The 14091-nt window shown below is 31.7% G+C and overlaps 1 protein-coding gene across 1 annotated transcript; it reads left to right on the top strand.

The window, feature by feature from the left end:
- The first annotated feature begins 2590 nt into the window (after positions 1 to 2590).
- On the top strand, positions 2591 to 13798 carry lin-28 (protein lin-28 homolog). Its single transcript, XM_090107450.1, has 5 exons — positions 2591 to 2988; positions 7970 to 8100; positions 9904 to 10076; positions 10645 to 10759; positions 11007 to 13798. Exons 1-5 carry the CDS (start codon positions 2949 to 2951, stop codon positions 11082 to 11084), a joined length of 537 nt encoding a protein of 178 aa, XP_089963576.1. The 5' UTR covers positions 2591 to 2948; the 3' UTR covers positions 11085 to 13798.
- The last annotated feature ends 293 nt before the right edge of the window (positions 13799 to 14091 follow it).

Genomic DNA, 14091 nt, shown 5'->3' with positions numbered 1-14091 from the left:
TCAAGGATTGGAAAATGGAAAAACTAAGGATAAAGGGTTATATTAAACTGCTCTACATAACCTTAAAAAAGATTAGCTCTATCCCCAGAAAATATAATTACGACTAATATTTGATATTGAATAATGAAACCAAATGTACGAATAATCTTTATGTCTATTTTTAACTTAAAGATGTTCTTGTAAATTATTTCTACATTCAGTCACTTCTTACAATACAAATATCCACATAAAATTCTTTACTTGCTCACAAGATTTCCCCTGATATTATAAAATACCTAAAATGTAGATACAAAAGGCAACACCCCCTAGCACCGCCCCATTTCAAAGTGAATAATATATTTCATGAAGGGTGATTTTTCTTTCCTCAAAACTTACTACAAAGAGTAAATGTTTTGATATTGATCGCGTTAATTCCATCATTCTCTACTAGATGGCAGTGTAAAATACTGCCATGAGACTGCCATCTAACAGACATTTAGAATACTCCATTTGCAATAGAAACATTTTAAAACCGCCATCTACACATTGAATAACGAACTAAGTTTATGGCAAAATTAGTAAGCTTAAGTTAGTTCAGTATACCACACAAATCGCTAGTGAGCTTTTTAAGCTTTTACCGTATTAAGGTCTAGATTTTTTTTATTTCTTTGTAAAATAATATTGAATATTTCATACTTCCTATGAAAACGGATAAAATTCGATTTTCGACTAGTTAATAAGAAAAAAAGATTAAAAGATACCTACACTTATTAATTAGAATTCAAATTTTCTCAAACGCTTTAAATAGATTGATGAATATATCCCAGGTTTTAAAAGCACGATCGATATTACGTAAACGTTAACTAAGACGACATTTTCAATTTACCTCCATTAAAATGATTGGAAATAGATAATACGTTAATCTTTTCTGTTGAAACTTACACCTTTGAAAGTTAAATGCAAATGCTGTAAGTGAAACCTGCTCAACTAGTTTAAAGTTTTCCTTAAAGCTGCGCTATGCAGGTGCAACGGGCAAATTGGTTGAAACATATTATGTAAATTCTGATGCCCTAATTTTACTCAATACATTCCGAAATCATTTTATACGTAAACTTTAGCTAACCACAAAAACACTCGCTTATATTTTACTAATTTCTTTGAGTATTTAGAATGACTCAATTCTATATATGTCGAGAATAATCTGTGTAAGTCATGATTAGTTTTCATGAAATAGTATGTAATAATTTTATCATTATAGTTAACTGGGTCAAAGGGCTTTAATGAATAGATAAAGTTCGCTATGACTGTTTTTAATAGAGCATGTTTAATAGTTTATATATTTATCGTTAACGTTATTTTAAACAATAGAAAAATACCTAGCGTGGCCAGAAAACATTGGACAATGTTTGCTTTTGGAGGATATTATAATGTTTACAAAAATTTCTTCGATTGTAAACTAATAAATGATATTAAAAATACTATATACTACATACAGTAAAAAGATATTAATTACCGTTTTCTATCGTTTTTCTTATACTATTTCTCTTATTTTGATCTATGATAGAGCTCTAAGTGTCCATTCTTTAGTCAGACTTATTTTTTTACAATATAGCAATAACATAATCGATTGATATTAAATTTTACAAAAAAAAATATCTGGATTTATTAATTATTCGGTTTTATTAAGCATTATAAAATAATTTGAACATTATAAATCGTCGTTAAAAATAAATAAAACTTATGAAGGAGTATAAGATACTTAATATTTTATAATAATGTACACTATACTATAAACCGACTACAAAATATCTAAGATATAATAGTAAAGATTCCACTTATTTATAAGGGGAGCGAGCTACAATTGCCTAAATTAGTTCATCTAATTTATTTTACATTTATGCGTATCGAAAAATAATATCTCTAACTAGCTAAATGAATATACGGGGTGAAAGTGAACGTGACAATCAGTCGAGTTTTATTATTTTCCAAACTTGTATTTTTTCTTTTTTATGCGCGAACCATTGTTGTTGTATAATCATTCATGGATTAGATTAGCGACAATAGTCTTGACGAGCAAGTTTGTCAGAATTTGACAAGTCCATGAGGGGACTTCCTTCTGTTTGGGGTAGGTGAAAATACTTCACCTCATTTTAATCTGCCGTTTATTCCTTAAAAGTTTAACAGTTTGGTTGCGAGCAACTAAATGTTTGCTTTAAATACGTTTAGCCCTTTTATTTGAAATTGAATTAAACTAAAAATTAGCCATGTTATTTTTAAGCCAAATAATTTATTTTTGCCTCGCTTCAAAACACTTTCTTAAAATGTGATGATAGTTATTAGGTAATTTAGTATGATTTCAATTAAATGAACTATGTTAAATTCAAACTCTACTTATTATTTTATTAAAAAAGAAATAAGTAAATTAATTTGGTACAAAGTATTGGATTTGTTTACTAGCTTCATTAGTTGCATATTTAATAGTGATTGGTATTGCGTGAATGGAAGTGGTCGGCGGGAGGCGTGTTGTTGTAGTGTGGTATTCCGTATCTTACGACTGCTAGGAATGTTCTCCACATTGCGCCTCGCCTACAAGTGACACATTTTGGATTGGGGTAAAGCAGCCGGCGCTTTCGGGCAGCGTACACGTTCCGTTAACTTCTCTATTTTAAAAACTACTTGCTTGGCTATATCCGGGAAGGGACAGACCGCATCAGTGCGCGCCGAGTGTCGACACTATTTTCGTTGCAGTCGAGTCGAGTTGTCGGCCTACACGCCGTTTGCCGCTCCGCGCGCACGCGCTCTCCGCGTCCGCTCTCATGCACTCCACTCATTTTGATAGTTGATAACTTGTTTTTAATTTACCGAGTACGTTGAATGAACTCGATGTAAATAGTGATTTTACGAAATAAAGAGGATGGATTGTAAACGGAGGTGATATTTATGGTGCATGTTGTTATATTTTTGTTAACATGAGCGGAAGCACGAGCGGAAATGCAGTTCCGTCTTCGAGTAAGTTTTTGTTTCTTATTTCATATATTTTAAATAAGAGTAAAACAACTTATTTGTGTATTTATTTTATATAATCTAATTAATATTATTAGGTTCATCAAAACTAATCTTATGTGTGACAAGTCTTTCTAAATATGTATCTGTTTTTAAATTGCAGCACAGAAAGTCAACATTAGAAATTGTTTACTACACTGATAATATTTGAATTGAGGTTAATGTCTCGTTCATTGATGTCGCACATATGCGTACCATTACCCAGTATAACGTTAATCAACAACATCGTATATCTAATTATAAATATTCCATTACAAAGGGTGCATGTTTTTAATGAATTAAATACATTCTACGTTCTTAATATAGATTTTGATATTAATATATTGTTGAGATATTCATTGGCTATTTTTAATTAAACACATAAAATATGCATTTTAATTCACATAAATAATTTTTTGTCCAAAGATATTTTTAAATATTAAAGTAATTTAACTTAAATTACAAATGTTATTATTACTTGTATTATATATTCATATTTTCGTATTTATTGATAAATAAGTTTAATAACGTTAATGTTATTTCAAGAAAGGGAATAAAAATAACCGAAGAATTGTTTACTGTGTTCAAGCAGCGCTCTACGTTTCTGTTCTAAGTTACTAGCATCGCGGTCGCGCCGTGTGAATACATCGAACGCATTATGCCCAAAACCAATGAACTGTATTTCTTTGCAATAGAGCTTAAATTATTAAGGAATTCGGCGCTCTTTAAATTTGTGTGAGTCAAAGAAACGTGTGTGCGTTATAGGTCGACTGCATTTTCGAAGGACTATAATCTTTGATCCCCACCACTACTCTACTACGTGTTTTTGTCGTTGACATACCGATGTTTTGGTTTGGAGAGTCGTATCGACATTCTACTCGGTTATCGCTTACAATTTTATTGTTTACAAGTCAAGGTATGGATATCCCCTATTGCATCGTGACTGAGTATACATTGAATTTAAATTAAGTATTGAGCGGTTGTAATACTTCGATCGTGAGGCGTAAGTCATTCAGATTAAACGAATGCAGGGTATTCCAAAAAAGAATTGTTATTCATACAGAGTAACTTAAGAACTACACATTTGGAATTTTTAGAAAGTCGATGTTAAGTAACGTTACGTCCCTACGGCCGCGGCAGGGTCCGAGTTCGTAACCAGTCAATTAAATCTGAATGGTGGCACATTTAACTATCTCTTTCACTCCAAGCAAAAGATCCCGAAGAGTACGCGCCACTTGACGATGATTCATGTTTGAATTCCATACCTGCGATTGATAACAGAACTAGTGAATGACACAACATTTTAAAGTACGTATCACTCAAATACTGAATAATCATTTTTAGCTAAAAAACACGTTTCTTAGAAAGATAAAATTGTGCGCGTTTGTTTTTATTCATATCAGATGAAATCAATAAAAATAACCTACGTCATCACTTTGTACCTACGTCTTGTTTTTTATTTTATTAATTTCCTTTATAAGTATTGCCATAATATTCTACACACATAACAACTAATAAATGTTCCAGCAAGTTGGTTAGCTGGGCTTTATCAAATAACTATCATTCCGGCCTCTCCTCGCCTCGGTTTTAGTGAAAATATGTGACCGCTAAAGTTAGATCTTCACCTTGTATAGAGCAGTATAATTAATAGAGATCAAGCGGCACATTTGGATTTCATTGATAGATTAGGTATTTAGACCTAATTAAATTTAATTATTTTATATTTATTACTTATCTATCTAAGCAAGCTAACAAAAAAATAAACATGTGATGTATGTATTTATATTGTTCTTCTCAGAAACTCTACCATAAAATAAACGGTTATTTTTTTTTGTTTTAATGTTTCCCTATCGTAAAAACATTTAACCAATCAGGTGGTAAACGCAAAATAATAGCTGATATAATAGTTTTTGCTTCACAATTGAGCAAAAGAGCTAAGAGCCAAGAGCTAACTCACGTGCGCACAGGAGGCAACATAAGTTGTGGTAGAAATACTCGAAGCACGCAGTGTTTCCCTTCCTGATTTTAAAATAAGTCGAGCTTAAATTAACTCTGCTTTTAAAATAGTTTAGGTAATCGCTAGGAACAAGTAATAAATTGGAAACGTCACGACTTCCTTGTATTTGTTATTTGATCAAATGTATTTGGGGACGCGATTTAAGTTTTCCATGTTATTATACTTTCACGGGTTTTGTGTGAATTTATAAGAATGCTTAGTAGATGTAGGGCTGTTACAGCTTTATAAATTTACAAACTGACTAATCATGTAAAGTGTATGTGATCAGTTTCGTTGGTAGAGCGTTATTAATAAAGCAATGTATTCATAACATTTTACCTGAAAAGGAGATGTTTTTATCATTATTTCCAAATTCTCCGCTTGCCGAATAAATTGCATAATAGTAATTGTAGGCTTCAGCAAAGTAAACAAGAAAACCATTAAAAAGTAACGACATCAGAAAGTAAACAAAATAGATACTGCGAATGATGATGGAATTTTACAATTAATCAATAACAACCGTGTTTAAATTAACTATGTAAAAATTTTATACTTTAAACAATCTGTAAAATATATAAAGAGAGAAAAAAATATTTAACCAAAAACATATTTACTGACACAAAGTTTTAAAAAAATTAACTGTTTGGTATAAAATTGTTTAATAATTGAAGAAACCCGATGGAACTGTAACTCATAACATTTTTTTTATCTCAAATAATTATCTTGATAAAAATGTGTAAATCTTAAAAGTTGTTAATTCCAAATAACAACCCTATATACGACGACGGGCGCGGCGCGAGCGCGTCACCTCGCACCACGCTGAGTAAACATAGCCGCAACACGACGCGGGTGCGTCTGCTACCAGCAACCAGAATGCACTTGCCTTCCACACACATTCTTTCAAAGGTACTACATGATACAAAACAATCTTTGAACTTTTATACCTTAATCCCCATTGACTGCTATTCATGTCACAGATGACAAGGAAAAGCTTCTGTTTTGCTCGTTACTTTGTAAAGTTTAATAAAATAAAGACGTTGTAGAAAGTATTTGAATAGCTATGTATTTTTGCATTAAATTATGTTAATTTTCTTAAAGCCCGTTTAGTAACATTTAAAAATGCAGTGTAGTGGTATTTTCTTTCTCCACAAAGGCTGTGTACAACTGCCTTACGACAAGACCAGATCTTTATTTTGGAATGTTTTGTACAAATATTACTCCTTTAAGTCCATAGGTCAACACGATAGTAGGAGAAAATGTTTGTGAGTAACTCCACTTAAGATGTTAATGTAAGTATGTGAATGAAATTTGTGTGTTGTTCAAATTAAACACGCCCTATTCGTTTTAAACCAAATTGCTGCTAACGTAATTTTCATGGTTTATAATTTCTTCTCTTTATGGATACCTATCTAATAAATAAGCTTTTTATTTACTAAAATGCCGCATAATATGTTATCACCAAAAGTTTGTGGATAACAATTTAATTTTTTGTGAAATATAATATCTAAGCTTGAAACATAGAAAAAAGATTTTTATTGAGAAAACTGTAAAATAAAACTATCTAACTTTTCTACATTCTAATAAACGTTGACGTTATAAATGTGAACAAATGAGTAAAATGTAAATATTGGTCATAAAGAGCGCCGGCATCGGCATAGTATACGGCATGGTGTCGGAACGCAACGCACGGTGCAATGTTACGGCAATGAATGAAGAGGTACCAGAAACGCAACCTAAATACCGCACATTCTTTAGTCCCCGTCGGTGCCACGTGTGCCGTCGCTTTTACCTACCGCCGGCTACTTCTCTGAACTCTGAAATGCATGGAGTGGCATCTCAGTTAGATGCCACTCTACTCTCGAGTCTCGACCGACCCGAACAAACAATTAACCGACTAAATACTATTTAAAATAAATACAATCTTACTCACGTTTATCGACTTAAATTAGTCATCAAGAAAATTATAGCTTAATACGAATTCTTATTTTTGGCCCGGATATGTGCCATTAAAATAATTGAGTCAAAATATCCGGAAGTACAGTCATCAATACTAAGAAATATGAATAATATGTTTAAAACTATTTGAATACAAAGGTACGACACGTTGTGTGTTACCCCGGCGCTTAATTAAAAGTGGGTATTGGTATTATTGAGTCCCTTGAAATGAGGTCTTTAACCTTACCAGCTAGCTTTGGTGATATCTACACATAAAAAGAAGAGTTCATTCTTTCATTCGTTTCCCACGTTATTTTTTGTGAAGAAGTCCGATAAGGGGAATAGTAATACCCTTTCGTAGTCCTGTAAACGATCGTGGGCCCTTATTTATTGCTAATAGATTTCCAAACGGTAAAATGTCTTAGTGTGTATGCATTTAAAAGAGGGGACAATCCACTTAATGCAATCTAACAAAAAATCAATTACGTTTTAATATTCATTTAAAATAGTTTCTGAGAACGCTCTCAATATGCATTTAGTGAATAGAGCCACGAAAATAACAATTAATAGAAGGACATAACTTTGTTTGTTTGATGTTAAATATTTTGTTAAGATGGATTGAATTTTTGATCGCATTTTCTATTTGTTTCATCGCCCTGTTTTGTCGAATACTATGGAGAAAGTTCATATCTGATTATTTATATTAGACAGAACAATTTAATTTATTCATAATGTACAGCAGTTTTGAAATTCCTTAGGAATGTTATATGGGTAACAGTATTATATTTATTACAAAACAACCGCGTATAAATTTATTTATTTAGTGAAGAATCGCTGAGAGTTTATAAATGTTGTACTTGACATGTATAATACATGTTCTTACGATATAGAATTGATTCCTTATTCTATTTTACCTGAATACAAATTGCGTAGATTCTAATACAAAGCGCGTTTTTTATTTTCGAAATGCGTAACAAAGGGTTTTTTGCTGGCTGACAAAAGGTGTGTTTTTTACAGGTGCGGGTAGCGCGAGCGGCGGCGGAGTGACGGGCGTGACGCGGCGCGGCCGCTGCAAGTGGTTCAACGTGGCGAAGGGCTGGGGCTTCATCACCCCGGAGGATGGCGGCCAGGACGTGTTCGTGCACCAGGTGATCCTGCGTTCCTAGTAACACGTGTAGCACGTGTGTGAAAGTTGCTGCTTACAAGAATACCTGCAACAAAATATTTCTATTTTGTACCTACTTGCGGTCGGTGCCGGTCGTTCAACGTGGCGAAGGGTTTGTGACTTTACTATCCCGGAGGGAGGTGTTCATACACCAAGTTATTCTGCGTTCCTAGTAACTAGCACGTGCACTAGTGTGTACTGTATGTCACTGCTTTACGAAAATTGCCCACAACACAATATTAACTTCTGTTTTGTAATAAATAAATAAATAATATGTAAAAGTTTCGGACGAATTTACTGATTGATTTTACTTTTATTCATGGCAACTTAATAAAAAAACAGGCCTGAAGTTTCGAACTGTTGAGCTTGGTTATGAAATGTTTCTGAGCAAGCATTGTGCCTGAAAGCTTCATTGCTGTTATCTCCCATTTTGGTGAAGGAGAATTAATTCACTTATAACATCTTACATTACAATTACACCTTAATCCGTGTTATTTCTGTAGTACCGATTATTATCAGTTTCCTCATAAGTTTTTAATATTCTAATTAACAAAAATATAGTTAAATAAATATTAATTTTCTGTAAACAATTATGAGCACTTTTTATAAATTCTATTTGTTCCTTAATTATCTTTGCATATGATTAAATTATTAATTCTAAAAAGTTCCACATTTTAAAGTTTAAAAAAGTCCAATAGGAACGTGTACGAAATAGTCGTTCGACACGGGCTGATTAAATGTTCCATTCAATTTCAGTGTGTAGACTAGTAGGTATATTATTAACATAGAACTGAGAGATTGCATCATATCACGAATCTTGTATCTATTTTCTAGTTGATTTATTTAAAAGAAATCGTAAGAGTAAGAAGCCCGTTGACAAAACACAGCGTATCTAGCGGTTGACCTGATAGTGAGCTTATTTGTTTGTTCGGCTTATCAAGTCCGGATGTTTTTTTTATATACATTTACGCCACTAAACTTGTACTTCGGTCGACTGCAAGCACGTTAGCTAGCATTTTGTAATAACAAGGCAAAAGTATGTAATTGAGCATCGATAAGGTTCATTTTATTGGCATGAAATGTTACTTCATTTTTCTATCGGGCACAGGGTTACGATAACGTTATTTAGAGTACAAGAAAAACCCGATAAATGTATGGATTGACTTCATTCATAAATGTTTTGACTATTATTTAAATCACCTAAAATACGTAGATATTTAAGGGTTTCAAAAATCATAGCTTTTAAAAAGTAAGTTACGTTAGGTGAATATTAATACTTTGCAATGTACATATCAAAGCTAGAAAAACAAAAAGGCAATTTCTGTAGTTTAGATCTAATGGCACGTTTGAATAGAATATATTCTCACACACCACTAGGGTGTGTTGTCACTGCTGTCACATAAACACGTGCACCATGCTCTATGAATTGACTTGAAGAACTAGCACTAATGACTACGATAACAAATCTGCTTCTTGAATCTGAAAGTATTCAATTGGTTTAATTTGAATGTAAATAGTGTAAATGCTTTTACCATAGCAAGGCAAATGGACTCGACCTGTTTATAAACATCAACTGCTCTTAGTTACCTTTGTGTTGCCAGTTTTTTCTCTCAATCCTGAAGATTTGGTTTAGATAAAAAGTATTGAGGTTGTACACTTACTAGGTGTTATTAATATGTATATAGATATAAAGTTGTACAGGGAAAAATTTTAACCTGTTTAACCTAAAGTTGCTCTACCACGTGCTCTTTACTACATATTTCCTTATAATATATTGTTCTTCCAGAGCGTCATACAAATGTCAGGCTTTCGGTCACTTGGGGATGAAGAAGTGGTTGAATTCGAATGTAAAGAGTCGGACAAAGGGCTAGAAGCGACACGTGTATCCGGACCTTCGTCTGTGGACTGCCAGGGCTCACACCGACGCCCACTTTCTAAAAAACGCTTTAGAAAGATACGGTATGTTTTCTATATTATGTTTATATATTTTCAATTCATAGTCTGTCTTAAATTCATAGCTGTGTCTGAGAAAGATCAACTAACTAACCTCAAAATTAACGCTAACGGATATGCAAATGTGGCATAAAAGGTTATAAAATCAAAAATATTTAGTTATAGTATAGTTAGTTATATATTCTTTATTGCACACAATTTTTAATTTTACAATACCAGGATATTAGAAGCAATTGGCGCCAAATTAATCAAAAGAAATTTCTTCCAAGCAACCAGTACCAAACATAAAGTTTACAGTTGCAAATTTGGAAAGATAGGGAAGGGATTTACCCTGATCTTCTTTAATATTCCATTTTGTCAAAGGATCGATAGGTTTTGCAAAAAATAATAATTGTAGAGCCACACTATTGTAAGCAAGATAAGGTTATGTCACACTTTAAAAACTGATTTATATGACCATAAGCCCACTAAATTTTTTTATAAAATATCACTTAAGCTACCAAATTCATTTATCTAATAAGGTAACATTTAACTAACCAATTCTGAAATTTATACAATTGTTGCGTTGTTCCAGGTGTTACAACTGCGGAGAGTTCGCCAATCACATTGCAGCCAAGTGCAGCATAGGACCACAACCAAAGAGATGTCACAACTGCAAGAGCGAGGATCATCTTATTGCAGATTGCCCTGTAAACGTCTCGATTGTTTCTAAATATAAGATATGTCATATATTATATGATATGATACGTATTTTAGACAAACTATCTGATCCGATTTCGACTGGACAGAAAATGTGCTAGTCAGCTAGGCCTCACTAAAATTTCGTGATTTTACGTTTAATTCTAATATAATTTAAAACGTAATTCATCATAACAGATTACTAGAATAGTTTCATTAAAACCTTAAATAACCCATAAACTATAATTATTTCACTAGGTGGAGAAGAAGAAAGACGATTCACAGTCGAAGAACTCGAGCAGTTCTCAAGGAAGCCAAGAGGAGAGCCCGCAATAATACCGAAACCGATGCTGTATAACCGGCTTCCAACATTATTAAGTTAGCTATTAAGCAGAATTTTAAACGTTGTTTTCTGTTTTAAGAACGATGCGTATACGTATCGTGAAAATTTTATTCGATTAATCTTTAACGTTTCGGTATTCACTTATTTAATTCATCAAGATTCTAAAAAAATGTGGCCAAAGAAGTCGGTTATGAAGACTCATCCCATTTGCACCGATAAGAGAGAAAAGCGGAATTTCTATAATCACGTTGATATATTTCTATAAGTTTAAGTGTCATGTAACCTTAGTACGAAATCTAACTACCTCATTAAATAAAGACAAGTAAAATATTATTTTGTATTTAAGTACAAGACTGATGAGAACAAATACATAAAGTACAAAAATATTTTACTTATAGACTTTTATGACTTAAGTTTAAAAACGTAACGTAGTACAAATTTTATGTGTTCGAGTGTTTTATACTCTAATTTTTTACAAAATAATTATACCCAAAGTTGTGTGTCTCTATGATATGACTATTTTTAATATATGTTATTGTTATATTACGCCCAATTTTATGTCATTTAGGATTTATAATTTAAGTTGTAAGGTATTATTTAATTTTGAAATAATAAGGACAATGATAAAACCACCGAATGTTCAAATGTTATTTTAACTAAAGTACTGTAAATACCTCTGTAAGAATGTACTAGTACGGATACTAGAAGAGACGTATCAAAGAGAAAAATAACATTTATAAAGCACTTTTTGATTATCATAATATGTTCAGATAGCAGGAATAAAATAAAGGCAACGGACGAAAATTTTGATAAAATCGCGTGTTTCAGAAAGGATAATAGGACAACAATAAGGGCTAAGCTATTTCCAGTAGTTGATAATTATTATGTACATTTTAGAGGAACATGTGTGTTGCTACAATTATCTTTCCATTTTAAATTCAAATATACTCTTATTGACTAAAGATTTCATATCAAATAAACACAATTATGGATATTTATCTTTATTTAAATGTATTCAGATTTACTTTCAGAGACTTAATGAAATATTGATTCGAAAAATACCAATATTTTGGAAATCTTAAAATTATATAATTTTTTGGTCTATTTTCGTTCGTTTCCTCGATGCTTATTTTATATCTGTGAGTAAAACCCATTGTTTTTCCCGTTATTCAATAACTTGCCGTAGTGTTAAATTCAATGATTTAATATTTGAATATTGCGTTTGCTCAAATTGTTTCATTATTGTAAAAATCACTCAGGTACTTAAGAACATCTTATTTTTTCCCAGTACCTAATATAAATATTATGAGTATTTTGTAGTGAATAACACTGTAAATTAAGATTTCTATGGAGTTCAAGAGAACAAGCGAAGGAAACAAATAAAAAAAAATTTACTTATTCCTTGTAATTTTACACAAGAAAAAGCGAGAATTGTTAATTAGCATACAAATTTAATTTTTAGAATTGTTGTTAAATAATATTTGCACGTGTAAAATACGTTAACACTACTCACGCCTAATCACTCAATGGGAGCAGGAATCTTTAAAATTTTTTGTAAAACATTTATCTACATTTTTCCGTATTTGTCGTTCCCGATAGCCTTTAACTGAAGCATTTTTGATGTAATAGATGGATTGTTTCTACTATCAGTGTATTTCAGGCTATCTAAGAACTAGTCATTACGATTATTTCTGCCTATATACGACGAAGTTCCAAGTAACTTCATAAAAATATAGTAAGAGGCAATGTAGTATTTTTGATTCCCTAAAAAAATTATAGTGTTCTTGTCCTGAGTGCGATGATATAATTTGATTGCCAAATTATATTTATAGAGGCAAAGTATACTCGTTTGTTTCCTAAATGTAACAAAATTTCACCATCTATTCCTGTAAGTAATTATCTATCATACTCACGCGGGGACACGCCGAATGCACACGAATTTAAATTTAAAGGAAGTCCTTTATCACGTTATCGAAAACTTTTGTCTAATTGATGGAGCAATTAACATATTCGTGTCACATTTACAATTACACTTGATAAGCTCTTCCACTATAACAGATCTGTTAAATTTAATTGGATTGTAAAACATACGCAACTTATAAGATATAGCCTGGTCCTGTAACATTAAATTGCTTTTTAAATTAAGCGTGCGTGCAATTGTTAATTAGAATTATATCTTCATCGAAATATAAAATTACCAATCGATTTTTCAAAATTATAAAATGTACTTATTTTCTTTAAACAAAGCTGTATGAATCACATTATGTATTTTACAAATGCTTCTGGTGACACTGGTGGCGTGGCGTTGAGTTACTTGAGTGATACGCAATTATTTAAACTTAATCTTTTGTCCCTTCTGAAGTGTTCTGAATATTAATACACATACAATTTCTAGAAATAAGCTGTAGTATTACATTTAAACTGATAAATAAAATTAGGTATTACATATACGGGTTTTAAGTGTCTAATTTAGATTAGAAGTGTAGTTATTTATAAGTTTTTGAAGACTATTGAAATCATCTACCTCACAATTAATTAATAAGAGAGTCTATTGATAAGTTAATATCGTAAACATATACAAAGTCTAGAATTATTATTATTTTCAACGTATCTTTGCCAAATGTGTAAAGATTATTAGTATTTCATATGTTTAGAGTTTAATTTTTGTTCTTTTTTATTTTTCAAAGAAAAATAAAACTTTAAAATGTAGAAATGTTGTTTTATTGAAACGAACACAGTTATCCATGACTCTTTCCCAAAATGTTCATTACCTTTATCCATAGCCATGTTGACAAATAAATAAATTGATTAAATTTTATTGTTTGTTTAAATAGCCATTAATTAACCAGGTTGGTTTAAAAAGTTCGCACTTCGCAGCCATATCTACTTTAATGCTATTTAAGTAAAGGACCCTTTTTTAGTCACATCAAGTGAACTTGACCTATGACTTTTTTCAGAGAACATTTTTATATCCATTATATTAATGGATCTCAAAAAAAA

The sequence above is a fragment of the Colias eurytheme genome, chromosome 11 (genome assembly GCF_061535395.1).
Source record: "Colias eurytheme isolate Ceu_HAF_F1 chromosome 11, ilColEury1 Martin Lab GWU primary, whole genome shotgun sequence".
NCBI lineage: Eukaryota > Metazoa > Arthropoda > Insecta > Lepidoptera > Pieridae > Colias > Colias eurytheme.
Note: the sequence above shows the minus strand (reverse complement) of the source record. Positions and strands in the feature narration are given on the sequence as shown.

Coding starts and splice junctions, on each gene's coding strand:
- lin-28 (XM_090107450.1), top strand. CDS start 2,949: ATGAGCGGAAGCACGAGCGGAAATGCAGTTCCGTCTTCGA. Junction 10,077..10,644: donor AAACGCTTTAGAAAGATACG/GTATGTTTTCTA, acceptor GCGTTGTTCCAG/GTGTTACAACTGCGGAGAGT. Junction 10,760..11,006: donor ATCTTATTGCAGATTGCCCT/GTAAACGTCTCG, acceptor TTATTTCACTAG/GTGGAGAAGAAGAAAGACGA.